This window comes from Pantherophis guttatus, chromosome 6, assembly GCF_059756535.1.
Source record: "Pantherophis guttatus breed Tessera chromosome 6, ASM5975653v1, whole genome shotgun sequence".
Taxonomy (NCBI): Eukaryota; Metazoa; Chordata; class Lepidosauria; order Squamata; family Colubridae; genus Pantherophis; species Pantherophis guttatus.
The window spans coordinates 62,546,050-62,561,925 of record NC_142068.1 but is presented as its reverse complement, the minus strand read 5'-3'; the positions used below and the strand labels follow the sequence as shown (position 1 = coordinate 62,561,925).

General features: G+C 36.3%; 1 protein-coding gene across 1 annotated transcript in view; it reads left to right on the top strand.

Annotated features, from left to right (window-relative positions):
• The first annotated feature begins 727 nt into the window (after positions 1–727).
• LOC148113135 (uncharacterized) overlaps positions 728–15,876 on the top strand; it is a 31,305-nt gene continuing 16,156 nt past the window's right edge. Inside the window, exon 1 of the mRNA XM_087872365.1 lies at positions 728–1,671. Within this exon, the coding sequence (XP_087728491.1) occupies positions 783–1,671 (889 nt within the window). The 5' untranslated portion in view covers positions 728–782. The remainder of the gene's footprint in view (positions 1,672–15,876) is intronic.

Genomic DNA, 15,876 nt, shown 5'->3' with positions numbered 1-15,876 from the left:
AGTTAATTGTTCTGTACTGTGGGGAATATTAAAGCAAAACCAAAAAAAGAAATAGGATTGAATTTGCTAGAAAAGGTCTAACCTTTCATCAGCTAGAATTGGCAAACAAGATTGCACATTGTATTTTCATGTTATTAACTTATTTGTGTCTTTAAACAATTATTGAACTTCTCTAACTAATGAGTAGTGGGAGTAAATCACATGGATAGTATGTAACTAGAGCAGAGGTAATTGAAAAGTATTGTCATGAATGATTTTCCTCCCATGTATTAAAATATTCACCTCTGCACTAAATTACTACATAATTTGGCAGATAGTTGATGTTGGAAGAAAAATGGCTAAATCATGCCAAATCCAGAATTTAAAAATATACGTTGAAGATTGAAAAGAAAAAAAGATTTTGCTCTTATTTTATAACTGAAAAAACACCATTTCTAATTAATCAAATCAAGTAACTTCTGTCATCAGGTTTATACATATTGTTCACTGATAACTACAGGGACCATTAACTCAAAATATCAGGTCTTTCAGGCTTCAAATCGAAATATAAAGCATGACACAGATCTTCCATGTCTGGCCTTAATCTATTGGACATGCTATTCTGGAGGTTTTGGATGGAATCAAACCTTTGTGTAGAACCTTTTATTCAGGACTTTAATATGCAATTGATACTATAAATATCAGATCCATTTATTATATTGTTGATGCTTCATGGAACAGTAGAATGTTCTTTATTATAAGTTTCAAATTATTTCATTTAAACATCTCCTTCACAACTTTAAATGTACTATATGGATAAGAAAAAGAGGGAAGGGACTATCATAGAGGAAAAGGAATCAAAATTTCAAAAAACAAAACCCTTTGCTGATGACGTAAAACTATTTAACACCACCGATAATGCTGCTGCCCTACAAAGCAACCTTGACTATGTGTCAGAATGGTCGTGCAATTGGCAACTCCAAATCTCAACTAACAAATGCTCTGTCTTACACATTGGCAACAAAAATCAGAACACCAAATACAAGCTGGGCAGATACAACCTCATAGATGACCCTCACTCTATCAAGGACCTAGGAGTACTCATCTCAAACGATCTAAGCCCCAGAGCTCACTGTAACAGCATTGCCAAGAAGGCATTAAGAATTATTAACTTAATTTTGCGAAGCTTCTTCTCCGGTAAAATTGTACTGCTAACTAGGGCATACAAAACCTTTGCCAGACCAATCCTCGAATACAGCTCGTCTGCCTGGAATCCACACTGTATATCGGACATTAATACAATTGAGCGGGTCCAGAGATATTTCACGAGAAGAGTACTCCACTCCTCTTCTCACAATAGAATAACTTATGCCACCAGGATTGAAATTTTGGCCTTGGACAACCTTGAACTACGCTGCCTATGGTCTGACTTAAGCATAGTACACAAAATTGTCTGCCACAACGTCCTACCTGTCAATGACTACTTCAGCTTCAACCGCAATAATACACAGGCAAACAATCAATACAAACTCAAGGTAAACCACTCCAAACTCAACTGCAGAAAATATGACTTCAGCAATAGAGTGGTCAATGCCTGGAATGTTCTACCTGACTCCATTGTTACTTCCTCAAACCCCCATAGCTTCAACTTTAAACTATCTACCGTGTACCTCACCCCATTCCTAAGAGTCTGTAAGGGGGCGTGCATAAACTCACCAGTGTGCCTACCATCCCTGTCCTACTGTCCCCATTTATTTGTACTGATTTCATGTGCTCATGTCCATGTTTATACTTATACCTGTTATCACGTACATGTTTGACAAACTAAATAAATAAAATAAAATGGTACTCAAAATTCCTTTTGAGAATTCTTTGATCTGAGGGGCTGCTTCTCCCCAGTTCCCTCTTCTCGTTCCACCGAATCTGGCATAAGGGAAATGTTATGGGTCTAGTTTGCTAAGGAGTTCCATCTGACATGACCCAGGAAGCAAGACATTTTTAGGCTGTCACCCACCTTATAAAACATCATGCCCCCCCAGGTGAGATTGATTCCGACCTTACTGATTTTCCAGAAATCCCTTAAAATTTAGTTTCAACAACAGACTTGGGATCCAAGCAGGGAGCCTGTAAAATAGCTTATATTGTATGTAAAATCTTGAAAACATTCTCTCATGGTTTTAGTTAAATGATTAAATTTGATACATAAATAAATTCTAGCCAGTAATCAACCAATCTTGCTCATTTATATTCAGTTCTTGTCCTTGTCTCGGTTTACTTTTCTATTCAACATACTACAATCAGTCATCATTCTATAGGCAAGTAATTAAGGAACATAATTCCACAGTGACCTATTTTAGGGATCCCAGCATTCATTCATTCATTCATTCATTCACCAACTTTATTATTTATACTAATAAATCAAGGTGGTGAATAAATCCAACATCTTTTTCCTCTTATTTTCCCCACAACAAACCCGTGAAGTGGGTTGGGGTGAGAGAGAATGACTGGCCCAAAGTCACCTAGTTGCCCTCATGCCTAAGGTAGAACTTGAACTCATACTTTCCTGCTTTTTAAACTGGTGCCTTAATCTCTACACCCAACTGGTTCTCTTGGGCTATATAAAAATAATCATTTTCAAAAATGGTCATAGTATTAATATAACAAATAGAGAAGGCAAAGTGGCCGACAAAGGGGCTTTTTATTAAATTTGATTTATCTTGGTAACCTGGTAATAGATTGGCATTAAATAGGTTTCACATTTAATATGCTGGTTTAGGTGCAAAAATTATGGCATTCCAAATGTTGCTTAACTAAAAATCCCAACAATACCATATAGGATAATATCTATGCCTGACAACTAGAGACTGTTGTTATTGGTTCTCTAATAAAAATAATGGTAGCAAAAGTGAATGAAACTGAAAAAATACTGTGTTTCCCCAAAAATAAGATCCTGTCTTATATTTTTTTTGAACCCCAAAATAAGTGCTTGGCATTATTTTCAGTGAAGTCTTATTATTTTGGGGCACGTGGAGCAAGACGGGGCTTCTTTTGCCGTCTTACCTGATTTCCAGCTCTGTCTGCCTAACCCTAACCAGAGGAAATGGCGGGGACCGGCTGCGCGTGCGTTTAAATATATTCAGGAAGGGCTTATTTTCGGGGAGGGCTTATTTTCGGGAAAACACGGTTACTATAAGCCAAACCTGGAAATTAAAGCTTTATGTTATTTATTTTTTATTAAATTTATATGCTGCCCATCTCACATTAAGTGATTCTATATGGTTTACAGCAAGCTAAAACAGGAATATCAGAACATTAAAACAATAAATATTATACTGCTAAAATTAAGAAATATAGCTAACAAAGGGGCAATATACAGCATGGAGATGGAACATTCTCTTAATCCACTAATTACCTCCAGTATGGGAGCTTCCATTGAGACCCCAGGCCAATCAGCAAGGCCAGGTTTTAAGACTCCTCCTGAAGGCCAAGATGATTATGTTTGCCAGACGGTATACAGGTAGTCCTCGACTTACAACAGTTCATTTAGTGACTGTTCACAGTTGCAACAGTAGTGGGAAAAAGTGACTTATCACATTTTTCACAGTTACGACCGCTGCAGGATCTCCATGGTCACATGATCAAAATTCAGATTCTTGGCAAGTGGTTTATATTTATGATGGTTGCAGTGTCCCGAGGTCACATGATCAGCTTTTGCAGCCTTCTGACAAGCAAAGTCAATGAAGAAACCAGGTTCACTTAATGACCATGTTACTAAGTTAACAACTGCAATGATTCACTTAACAACTATGGCAAGAAAATAGGACAAAAATCACTTAACTAATACTTAGCAACAGAAATGTTGGGCTCAATTGTGGTTGTAAATTGAGGATTACCTGTATAAGGGCACTTTTTTTTAGCATTCAGTAGAAATGTATGAATATAACAAACTGTATATTTATTGATTTTGAAAAACATTAAGCATACTAAAGATCTATCAGGCATAAATCTTATTTTTAAGGAACATTCTCCAAAGAAACTCTATAAGAGATCCTATCCTATCTTCTCTTCTCTTATACCTTTCACTTTGCTGTCTTTTTATTTCTTCTTTCCTGTGCTTGCTTTCCATGACCTTGCTTGCTTGAAAAGGAGTAGCATAATGGTTTAGATCTGGAACACTGCTCCTTCTATTTATATTGGGAGGAAAGTTTTCACTAGTACAATGCAAACAGCCCGTACTGGTGGGTGATGGTTGGGATGAAGGACAACCAAGGAGTGAATCACAGAAGAGAGAAAAATGGAAAGTCTCTTATCATCCATCATTCTTCAGGTCACTCTCCCATTACTGCTCTTTATTTTTAAGAAGCTATTCATACAATTATAAATTGTCTGAATATTTCAATATTTAGTTGATTATACTCAACATTTGGAAGTCGCAATTGCTTTGCAATTTGTTAGCCTCTACATCACTGCTATATCTGCAGGGATATGCTGCAGATATAATTAGGGATAGAAATGGATTGGCCTCAGCAGGTGGCAGCATCTAACTTACCTTGCTTGATCCCTGATGCTAAAGAGATTAAAGTAGATTAGTAGTTGGGTTTGGAAAACCATCTGGGAATTCCAATGGTGTGGGTTTGCTTGAAAAGATTTTTTAAAATCTTAATGAAACACCAAATTTTCCATAGTACTATCATGAACAGTCAACTGATGTCCGTGTTAACCCACAGATAGCCTTTTTAAAAGACATTAAGGAGAATAAAGTATGCTTAAGGAATCTCTACCCTCATTTTTAATATCTAGTTAAAATTTAGTCCCACATTGTAAAAGCCCTAGCACTCAGCTTGCTGTTCCTCATCCTAAACCCTGGTTTATTGGCACCATTCAAACATCTGGATTATGTAACAAATAGGCATCCACAAATTTTATCTGTATTTTGTACTTTTATTGTGATTTTCTTCCATGCTTTTCAAAGGATTTTTTCTATACACAAGTACACATATACACACACAAATATATACACACACACACGCTTTAAGAATTTAGCAAAATAAAATAAAAAATCAAGCATAGGACAAAGAACAAGAAATGGATGGCTTTAATAAATGAATTTAACAGATGCATCATTGTCCTCTGAGTAGTCAACTCCGTTTGGTCTAATCAAAGAGCAGCATGAATTGGTTCACCAAGGGATTGAAAAGAGTCGGGAACAGCATTTAGCACTTTGCTGACCTTGAGTCCACCGTTACAAAACTCCTTCTGGAACCACAATTTTTCCAGCCATTTTCAAGTAATTTTTTCCGCTTCCTCCTGAGAATAAAACATTTGATAGACCAGTAATGTTCAGTCCAAATTTTCTCACAGGGGAAAAAAAGGAATTGTTAATAGTCCAAAGAAAAGAGTGAGTGAGTGCGCAAGAGAAAATATTTCTGCTATATATTCAAAATGGACAGTGATTTGTGTGTGTGTGTGTGTGTGTGTGTGTGTGTGTGTGTGTGTATGAGTGTAGGTATATATATATATTTCTTTTGAGATCAGGCAACCGAATTTCATTTTTAATGTGTGTCACTGTGCTCACAGTAAAAAATGACAATAAAGATTATCATTATCTTACCTCTTGTAGAGAGAGAGAAAAAGAGATAGATAGATAAATAGATAGATAGATAGATAGATAGATAGATAGATAGATAGTTAGATAGATAGATAGATGATAGACAGACAGACAGATAGATAGACAGATGAGAGAGAGAAAGAGTACATAGCCACAAATAAATATTTTGGCACACATTTTGATCCACATTATATTATTTTTGTTATTATTTCAACTAAAATCCAGATTCTAGTGAGAGGCAGAGGCACATACATAGAATGAAGAGAACTTGACAAAAAAAAATAAAGAAGAAATTGCTCTAACTCTTATTTAAATCTGTATCAAAACCCTATTTATTTAAAATTGTATATGATATAATAATGGGAAATATTACAAATTCCAAAAGGGAACGATGTCCTAAAGATTGTTTTTCTTTCATATTTTCATCTGTTTATTTTATGGAGATATTATTAACTATACTGTAACAAATCTTAGATGTATTTAGAGTAGTACATATATGAGTATATATGAACATAGATATTTCAATGATACAATTTCTTCAATGTCAGTTAATACTATTTAGTTCATATATACTGAATTTCACTAAGAAACTCTCTAATTAATGGCTTCTTTGTAGTCTTAACTGGCTGACTTCCCAGCATAAAATGATCTAAACTAATAAAATCTGGACACAGGAGAAGGAAAACTGGGCTATAAAGAGTTTTTGTAGTAAGAGAAAACTGGTGAAATAATAAAGTTATGTTTTTCTACACTGCAGGGTGCTTTCCAAGTTTAGGTTCCCCTTTTCCCACCAAATACTGTGTTCTTAGAATAACTGTGTTTTGATTCTCCTGTTTGAGTAGAAAGATTTATTTGTGTCAAAATCTAGGACACCCTGAGGAAAACAGCAATCTGTGGTAAAGCATGGCATTGTAGATACTCTTTTAAAAGAAAAAGTGCTGCTTTAGTAACCATCATAAATAGGGTTGAAGTAGCTTGGTAAGTTAATTTATGCAATAGAGTATACAGTAAGTCCATATTAGTCTGAAAATCCCGTTACACTCATGGACACAATCTTGACATTCTTGTGATATAGTAACAGAACGATTGTGTGGTCTTTGAAGTGGCAAAATCATGGCGTGACAGAATTTTAAGAAATAGTTCCCAAATTGAGAACTGTAGAAAAGCTGTGTTCATTTTCTCTTTCCCTATCATGCATTCAAATGCATTTCTATATTTCGGAGACAAAACATGCAAAAAAAACCTAAGAACCTACTTAAAAGTAAACAAGGATAATCTCACTTTTGTATTCAGTATAAGGATTGTCAAAATATTCAAAGTATGCTATGCTGTAATTATACCTCTTGAAGATGCAGTAGGAAGCGTTTTGTTCATGCTGAAAAGCTTTGTGTACACCTTCCCTTCATTAACTTTCTTTCTTCTCAGACCTTCCAGTTGTGCTATTTTCATATATTTGTAGAATTGTCCATGCAACATGACAGCCACAAGAAAAATACTTTAGAAATAACAATATTTAGTTAATTTACTACCTGTGTCCAAATTGTTTTTTTCTATACTATTATGAACAGTGTGCCAAAAATTTGATTATTATTTATTAGATTTATATGCCATCCAGTTTAGGTGGTTTACATTCTGGGTGGTTTACAAATTATTAAAAACATTTAAAAATGGAAGGACAACACAAAAAACACAAAAACAGAACACAAAAGAATCAATCATGGAGAAGACCTCCTGAAGGCAGGCACTGCTATGGAGAAGGATACAGGACATGTCATAAGATGAGGACCTGACCAATCCATAACAATCAATACATACTGGATCCTAAAGGAGTCAAGATACAATTGGTAATCATGTCAAAACTGATCAACAAAGAAGGCAGATGATTTCTAGAACTTTTCAAGTTTGCTTAAATGAACAAAACCCCTAATTTGCATTTACTCTTCCCGTTGTTTGGCAAAGTCTAATTGGGAAAACTGGTGGAATGAAGATTCTTTTTCTTTTTTTTGCAATAAGATTTGGTACTGAGTCTTCATTATCTCTAACTAGCTGAATACCCGTACTCTGCTACGAAACTGTGATCGGGCTTGATAAATTGACACTTACAGCATGAAAATTAATAAGTAGTTATTATTGGCCTCTTCCCTTCTCTCCCTAGGGCTTGCCCCACAAAAGCCTCCCCTATCCTATCCCCTTCTGTCTCTCAGGCTTACCCCACAGAAGCCTCCCCTATCCTATCCCTTTCTCTCCCTCAGGCTTGCCTCACAGAAGCCTCCCCTATCCTATCCCCTGCTTGCTGCTGTGAAAGTAAAACTGAAACTGACACTCCTCTCCTCTGCTTGTGTTTTGCATTTGGAACAGATTTCTTTTCAGGTGGGGAGGGGGAGTAGAACTTCTTAGCATCAGAGGGCTGTTTAGAAAATGAAACAGTATTTGCTGAGTGGGCAAGAAGGAGACAGGAAGGAGCCTGGCCGTGGCTTAGCTCAACTGTTCTGTAGTAAAGCTGCTTGCTGCTGTGAAAGTAAAACTGAAACTAAAACTCCTCTCCTCTGCTTGTGTTTTGCATTTGGAACAGATTTCTTTTCAGGTGGTGAGAGGGAATAGAACTCCTTAGCATCAAAGCGTGTTAATAATAATATAGGAAATATTAATCTTCTGATGGTCATTTCGAAAAATCCTTTCTTAGTGAGCCTCTAGAAGCCAAGAGGAACATACGTGGCAAATTTCATGTTTGTAGGCTTTACGGTTCTGGAGATTTTGTGATGATGCGTGAGTGGTATTTCGCTTTTATATATATAGATTAAAACACATTATACTCAATGGACAGTATCCTGTGAATCTCTTGTTTTCATTTCATGTGAACAACGATAGACTCTAGGTTGGTCTCTGCTACAGGATCTGATTCTGATTGTTTCATTTTTTTTCAGTATGACAAAATTGTTTAGATGCCCATCAGGTTATTTCAGACAGGCAAAGAAATAGCATGAGGACACGAAAAGCTTTTCTCATGCACAGGCATCTCCCACTGCTTACTAAAATTTCTCCTTCCCCAGAGAAAATGGAAGGATGGAAAGAATAGGAAACAGAAGTTATTTTGAGCTTTTTGAGCAGTCCTATTAATGGCCCAAAAGTTCTTTAAAAATTTTGACTGATTGACCAGCACACTCAAAATTCATGTGTATAGGTATGTATGTATGCAATGTGGAATGAGTAGCATGTTATATTTACATTTCCCACCCTACATCCATAGACTCATTTGAGGTTATTTCGTCCAATCCATTTCAAAAAGAGATCCCCTAAGTGTGTTGTCAGAAGAATAAAAAAAGTTAAGTTGACAGAGATGGCCATGTGATTAAAGCCCTGCCCCTTTTGTATGTCTTTCAATTGTGTTGTGTTGGCTACCATCTTGACTTTCATTAACTCACCCAGCAGAAGCTCCTAGGAGCTCCTCTATTGTTGACAAGAAAACTTCATAGACATGGACATGTCAGCATCAAGAGTGAAGGTTGATTCAAGGGAATTTGCAGGAGGGCCAGAGAGTGTAGTAAAAAGCCCAAGATGATGGCCACAATGGAGTGAAGGAAGATAGACAGGTAGAGAGACAGAGAGATAAAAACCATGGAGAGCTCCCAGTGCACCATAGGGGCCTCCTTCTAGACTTCTCACCATAACCCACCCATATCCTTGTTTACCTGTTTAAACATTCTTTAACCAGGAGTGTCCATTTTTGATACCTGCTTAATGCACATGCCATCATCTAGATAAAGCCATAATTAATACAAATTATAGGACTTTTTCTTATATTAGTTGCTATGGAATGATTGCATTATGCACATAATGCTTCCCAAACAGCGGGAGATCTATTAGCTATGAACTGATTTAATTGGATATAATTTTAAAATTATTGCATTTTTCTTTTGATGTACCATACCTTGGTAAAGATTAATTATATTATTCTTGCGACTACTATAGATATTTTGGGTCAGTTTAATTATCCTTAAACCAGCAAATGCAAAATATAATAAGACTGTCATTTCCAGCTGTTCTACCTTGGTGAATTAATTATGAGCAGCAAGAATTAAAAGTGATGTGATATTAACAAGCCATCAGAATTTCTGCATGTTTAAAACTTCTCGCAAAGAATGGAGTTTGTCTCAAGAAAAACAAAATTTTGATCCTCCATACCAAGGTTTAAGAAAAAAGGATAACTTAACTACTTCCAGGATTAACTTTGTTTTTAAATTTAATCTGATTATAAATAATATTGCCTTTTATACATCTATATTGCCCTTAACATCAAAGTAAAAGGAGAATATAAAAGCAAAGTTAACAATACCGAAATCAGGAAATCTGAAAAAACATTTGGGTTTCATTGTCAAGTCATGAAAGTATGGAATAACTTTTATAATTAATAATGTTCAAACATTTAGGGATCTATTTAAGCATATATGGTTTTTAAATACATTGCGCTATCAAGGATTTATAAATATATGGATTCCTTCTTAGATTTCAGGCTCTTGAAAACTGAAAGAAAAGTATTACACCCATGTTACACATTGAAAAGTGTCATTTATAGATGATAGGGTTTATTGTTGTATCTCATTTTTCTACAGCAATTTATTTTAGTACACTGGTTTTCAATTATAATATTCCTCTATTAAAATTCTGGCCTCCACAATGGCAAACTATGAAAGGTAAATTCATTCTAAAATACATCTCTGAAAACTAGAAGCATGACATGTAGAATCCAGAGAAATTAAGAACCCCTTTCTATCAAAAGAAATATCTTCTGTTCACATAAGATCTTTTGTGTGTTTTAATATGGCTGTACACTGCCCTGAGTCCCCTGGGAGAAGGGCGGTATAGAAATCTAATAAACTTTCAAAATTTCAAACTTTTAAAGTCCATCGTATTGTTTGGGGTGAAGCATAAAAGCATATCACTACATTTAAGGATTGACTGATTTGTTTGTTTTTTAACAGCACCACTGATCCAGGTTTTTTGATCTAGGTATTTCAAAGTTTCAGAGCGCTTGAAGTCTTCCTTTTTTCAAGTATCTAAGCAACTCTGGAAGAAGGGAGAAAACCATACAGGTGATTTAGTAAGTTATCTTTATTCTAACATCATTTCTTTAACAAAATTAAAGATAGTGCTGGTGACCATTTACTGTATTTTTTATTTATAAATCACATAATTAATATATGTAAACATATTCACAGATTGCATATTTTCATCTATATTATGAGGTGCAATTAACCAATCAAGGAGAGAAGCAACCTAGAACTAAGGGGAAATTTCCTGACAGAACAATTAATCAGTGGAACAATTTGCCTCCAGAAGTTGTGAATGCTCCAACACTGGAAGTTTTTAAGAAGAGATTGGACAACTGTTTGTCTGAAATGCAGGGGGAAATTTACTTACCTTCGCTACCGGTCCGCAAATGTGAGCATGCACACACATGCCTCCTCCGTGCAGAGGGTAAAAAACAGGATATGATGACGTCAGGGCTGCTGGGTGGAGCCTCCCGCCACCGGCACTAACGGTTCTCCAGAGCTGGATAGTACCAGCTGGATTTCACCACTGCTGAAATGGTATAGGGTTTCCTGCCTAAGCAGGGGGTTGGACTAGAAGACCTCCAAGTTCCCTTCCAACTCTGTTATTCTATTCTATTGTCTAAGTATTAAGTATCATTCTGTACTGATATTTCACATCATGGAACTTTTCAGAACCAAATACTAGATTTTCCTGATCTGTTCAATAATCTGTTTGAAAGCAAAGTGCAAGTACAGTGCCAAAATCTGGCCCCAAACCTATTCATTCTTACTTCATTTCAACATGAGACAGAATACACTAAAATGTTCTCAATGTTTTAAACATTGGGAGTTCTTTAAACATTACATGGCAAAACTTTTTCTAAAGATTTATTTCAATAAAGCCCCATTACTCCCAGTTCACAGAACTTCATTAGAAGAACACATTGTTTTGTTTCTTTACTCATTTTTATTAAAGTTTTTAACAAATGCTATAAAAACTAACACAAATTAAACTAAAAGAAAAGTGCAGGAAAAAAAAGAACAAGAAGAAAGGTAGAAAAGAAAGATCACTTGGAAAGAATTGAACTTAACTAGCCTTTCTTCTCAGCAGTGAATTACGTGAGCTACTTCCTAGTTATTGAAATCTTAAAATAAAAGATGTAAAATGCTACAGTGACATCTTAAGATCATTGACAAGGCAGGTCCTGCCTGCATGGGAAAAAAAAATGCCCAGCTGGTCTGGAGATAAAACAGATTGATAATTAGTTGCAAAATGTAACATTTCATCAGGAATAGTTTGAATAATCCAATTTATCTTTGTCAGATATGCGGCACATATTCTTCCCCCTTTGGAGACTCTTTGTTCTTTAACATAATATTATAATTTCAGCCTCCTAATTAACGTGCTAGTCGGCCAGAACCCCAGATCTGCCTTGATGTTGAGCTGCAGATTGGAAGCTGGTGTTACAGCACAGAGCTAAGGTACCTGCCCTAAGCCACATGCCACCACTAACTACCGTGGTGCCTGCTGCCTTCTTCCCATCCTACTGAGGCCATCCCTAGTTTGATATTGATGAGATCAAAGATAAGCAGTTTGAAGGGAGGAGGGCTTCACTTGCTGGCTAGTTTGAATGATTGGGGCCAGTGTACAGCAGCTGGGACCACAATTTCTTTGCATGTTCGAAAGCAGAAAGCAGCTCACCAGGGTGAGCCTCCTACAGGCTCAGGTTTCTAATTAACTGATCAAGATGCATAGTCCCTCCTTAATGCTTCAGCCTAATCAGGAAGGTAGTGATACCAGACTGACTGTCCCTCAGATGAATCTCCTGCTTCCCTAGTGAACAAATGCACACACTTTTGATATTCCTGGTTTGCTTGGTTAATACCCCTGTAAGAGGTGGAGGGCTACATGGATTTACAAGGGAGGGCAAAAAATGAGGGAGGAGGAAGCTCCATCAGTGGAGGTGAATTGGAAGATGACACATAGTTGGGATGATAGCAGGATTAAATATAAATGCATTTAAGACAGCCGTCAATGCTATCTTCACGAATACACATCCATTTATTTATTTATTGCTTTTTGAGGGTTTTTTTTCCCCCAAGTTATAACACTTAACATTAAACTGGCTTGAATTGGGAGAGGAGTGTCAGTCCATTCATACTGAATAGAAAGCTCTTTAATATTTGTTGTAGGACTTTAATGTTGATTGTAGGACCTTTGCAAGACAGAACCTTTAGTTCATTACCTACTGTATAATGTTGGGTTGATACAAGTTGAGTACGCAATATATGTACACCAATTTGATAGCCATGGTGTTCTTCAAAGAATTCTGGATGCTGTTTGATAAAAAGATTTAAATGTTTAGAAGAGCCCAGTTCCTATTTTTTTGTTAGAGTTTTCATATCCTCCATTTTTCAGAAAAATTGATAATAAATCCTCAGCTCTTCAGTTCATAGGCCAAAATATGTTGGAACTATTCTCATATGTTAGTGAATTGGGACCCTTTACTTAAAGGGTTAAAAGAAAAAATATATTTAGAGATGCACATGTTATGACAGAAATATATTTATGGATTGTTTTTAAAAATAACATTATAGATTAATGCAGAAATACAGCTAAGCATATGAAAAACTGCTCTGGAACAGACATAAATTGACCCATCCTTTTTTACTTTCTTCCTGAAATCAGTTTAAATCTGATTAAACCGAAGCTGAAACTTTCTGTGTTTTTTCCTGTTATAATATGCTGACTTTCTTATAAAATAAATGTCAGCGTCCCAGCACTGAATACAATAAAAAGAGGAGAAGCCTGAACTTTTGCCTACTAAATCCCTTTGAAGATTCTGTCTCCTCGGAGATGGGGAGGGGGGAGACATTCCTGTGATCTGACGAAGAAGGAATCAGGAAAGTGACTTGGAAGATAGCCAATGAGAAGCAGAGAATTGGGGATCGGAAAGGGAGGGATTGGGGGGCAAAGGTCAGTACTGACTGCGAAAGAGTCAGGATCAGATTGCTGTGCTCGAATAAAGAGAAAATTTCCTTAAAGATCGGCAGTTTGGAAATTCATTTATTTTGAGATAGCATCGAAACCTGACAATAAGTTAAGTTATACTTTGTGCATTATCTGGTCCTGAAATATTTCATTTCTTAAAATGTTCATTGAAATGCAAATTCCTTTGAGCATAAATACATTTCTACAATTTCTTGATTGGGAAGTTTGGCTTCCTATGCCAACATGCAAAGTTACTTATATTTCAAGTTCCTGGTTCATTTTCAAGGAAAATATGAACATATTCTGTTCAGGCAGATCCTGAAATATATTTGATTCTTTTGTGGAAATCAGGGGACCTTTACACTTAAATTTTGCAAGATCATTCTCTTCATTTCTATCTAAATTAAAACCCTTAATCTGGTATATAAAGTCTGTAAAATCAATATTATAAACTGTAGGGAGACTACTGAAAAGAAAACACAGTCATTATTGCTGGGTTAGACAGGCTTAACTTTATTAACAGTAGGTCGCTTGTGTACATATAAATCCAATTCAAATCAGACAAAGGGGAATCTAATGCTACCTGAACACTGTGGGAGTTTGTTTTCATACAGAGGTTTAGGATACTTAATACAAGAAGGAGAGGATACGTATCTATTTTAGTAATACTCTTTAGTATATTTATCCTGTGCCTGTACCTAACTTTCAATGAACTAAGGAAACAACAAGATCACAGAGAGACCTCACAATCTTGTTACAAATGAAAAACCTATACCACATAAAAGTGTTTGTGTTAATACCTTTGAGGAAGTTTGGAACCAGGATTGAGATACAGGTGAAAAAACAAAACGAAATACTGCCTTATAGCAACACATTGCGCCTGTCTTTTATTCCATTGGTGTCTTGCCCAAGAATAGACCAGAGTGCAATCTTGTTTTCCTTTATGCTATTGTCTATAGTCTACAGAAGTGCTGGCTGGGGAATTCTGGAAGTTGGACTCCAAACATCTTAATAATGCTTTCTTAAGTTACCTTACCTTAACTTTACTCTACCAAACTCTATATTGTCCTTGATTGTGTGGCTTAACTTACTTTAACTTTACTTAACTTACCTTAACTTTACTCTACCAAACTCTATAGTGTCCTTGAGATTGTGTGGCCTTGGAATAATTACTTCTATCATATCCTTATCGATGCCAGCCAATTCTGCTGATGCTGCTCTGGACTTCTAAGGTGACAGGTCACTTGGAGGAATACACATCTGTCTAGGCCAGAGGTCTTCAAACTTGGCAGCTTTAAGACTTGTGGACTTCAACTGGCTGGAGAATTCTGGGAGTTGAAGTCCTCAAGTCTTAAAGCTGCCAAGTTTGAAGACCTCTGGTCTAGGCTGTGGCTATGGGCATTGAGGTTCCTGTCTGGTCCCCGCCAGTGCTTTGCATCTCTCATTGTCCCTTGCCAGCATCCAGTGTTCCTCCTTATCTCTTTCCTTGGTAGCAGCCACCTATATCCTCCCTCCAGAAATCTCAGGACATAAACTTACTTTCCAGGTTTTTTCACCTACTGTTTCTAATGGCAACACATTCTTGGTGTCCCTGATAGCCTGACTTCCAAGACTGATAAGCTCTTTTCAAAAAGGCCTGAGCCTCTTTTTGGCAGAGTCCTGCATAGATAAAGATGAAAGGACTATCTGAGCATTTTCATCCATAAATTCATTTTCTCACAGACCTGTGGTAACTAGCTGATACTGAGTGACTTTCTATAAAATATGAGGAGTTTTAAGTCCCAATGTGGGTGCAGATATGTATGTATGACCTGAAGGATTGTTCAGAGTGCCAGGTTATTTAGATAAGCCTGGTCTACAAGATTTCTGAACACAGAACCGCTTCATCAATTGTGACAAAGTTAATCAAGTCAAATATCTGTGTTTTTAAATTTATTTATTTAAATTGATTAGTCGCCCAACTCCACTTTCTCCCTCTGAGAGAGGGTGCATAATGCTTAACTAGAAGACTTAGCTGACAGATCAGTTCACAACATGAAAATAACATTTCCCTATGCCTGCTTTTAAAAATGTTCCAACTGACTATTTCATGGAGTCAAAATAAGAACAGAAAATTGAAAGAGCTTTCATTAGCTTTTAAGACTTGTAAGGTCTTATGCTCCACTGCCTCTCACTTCAGCATCCATTTATACCTGTGAAGACAATACTACAGCAGAATGCAGTGTATTACACCAAGCAAGATAGTAAACAACTTCACATAACCTAAA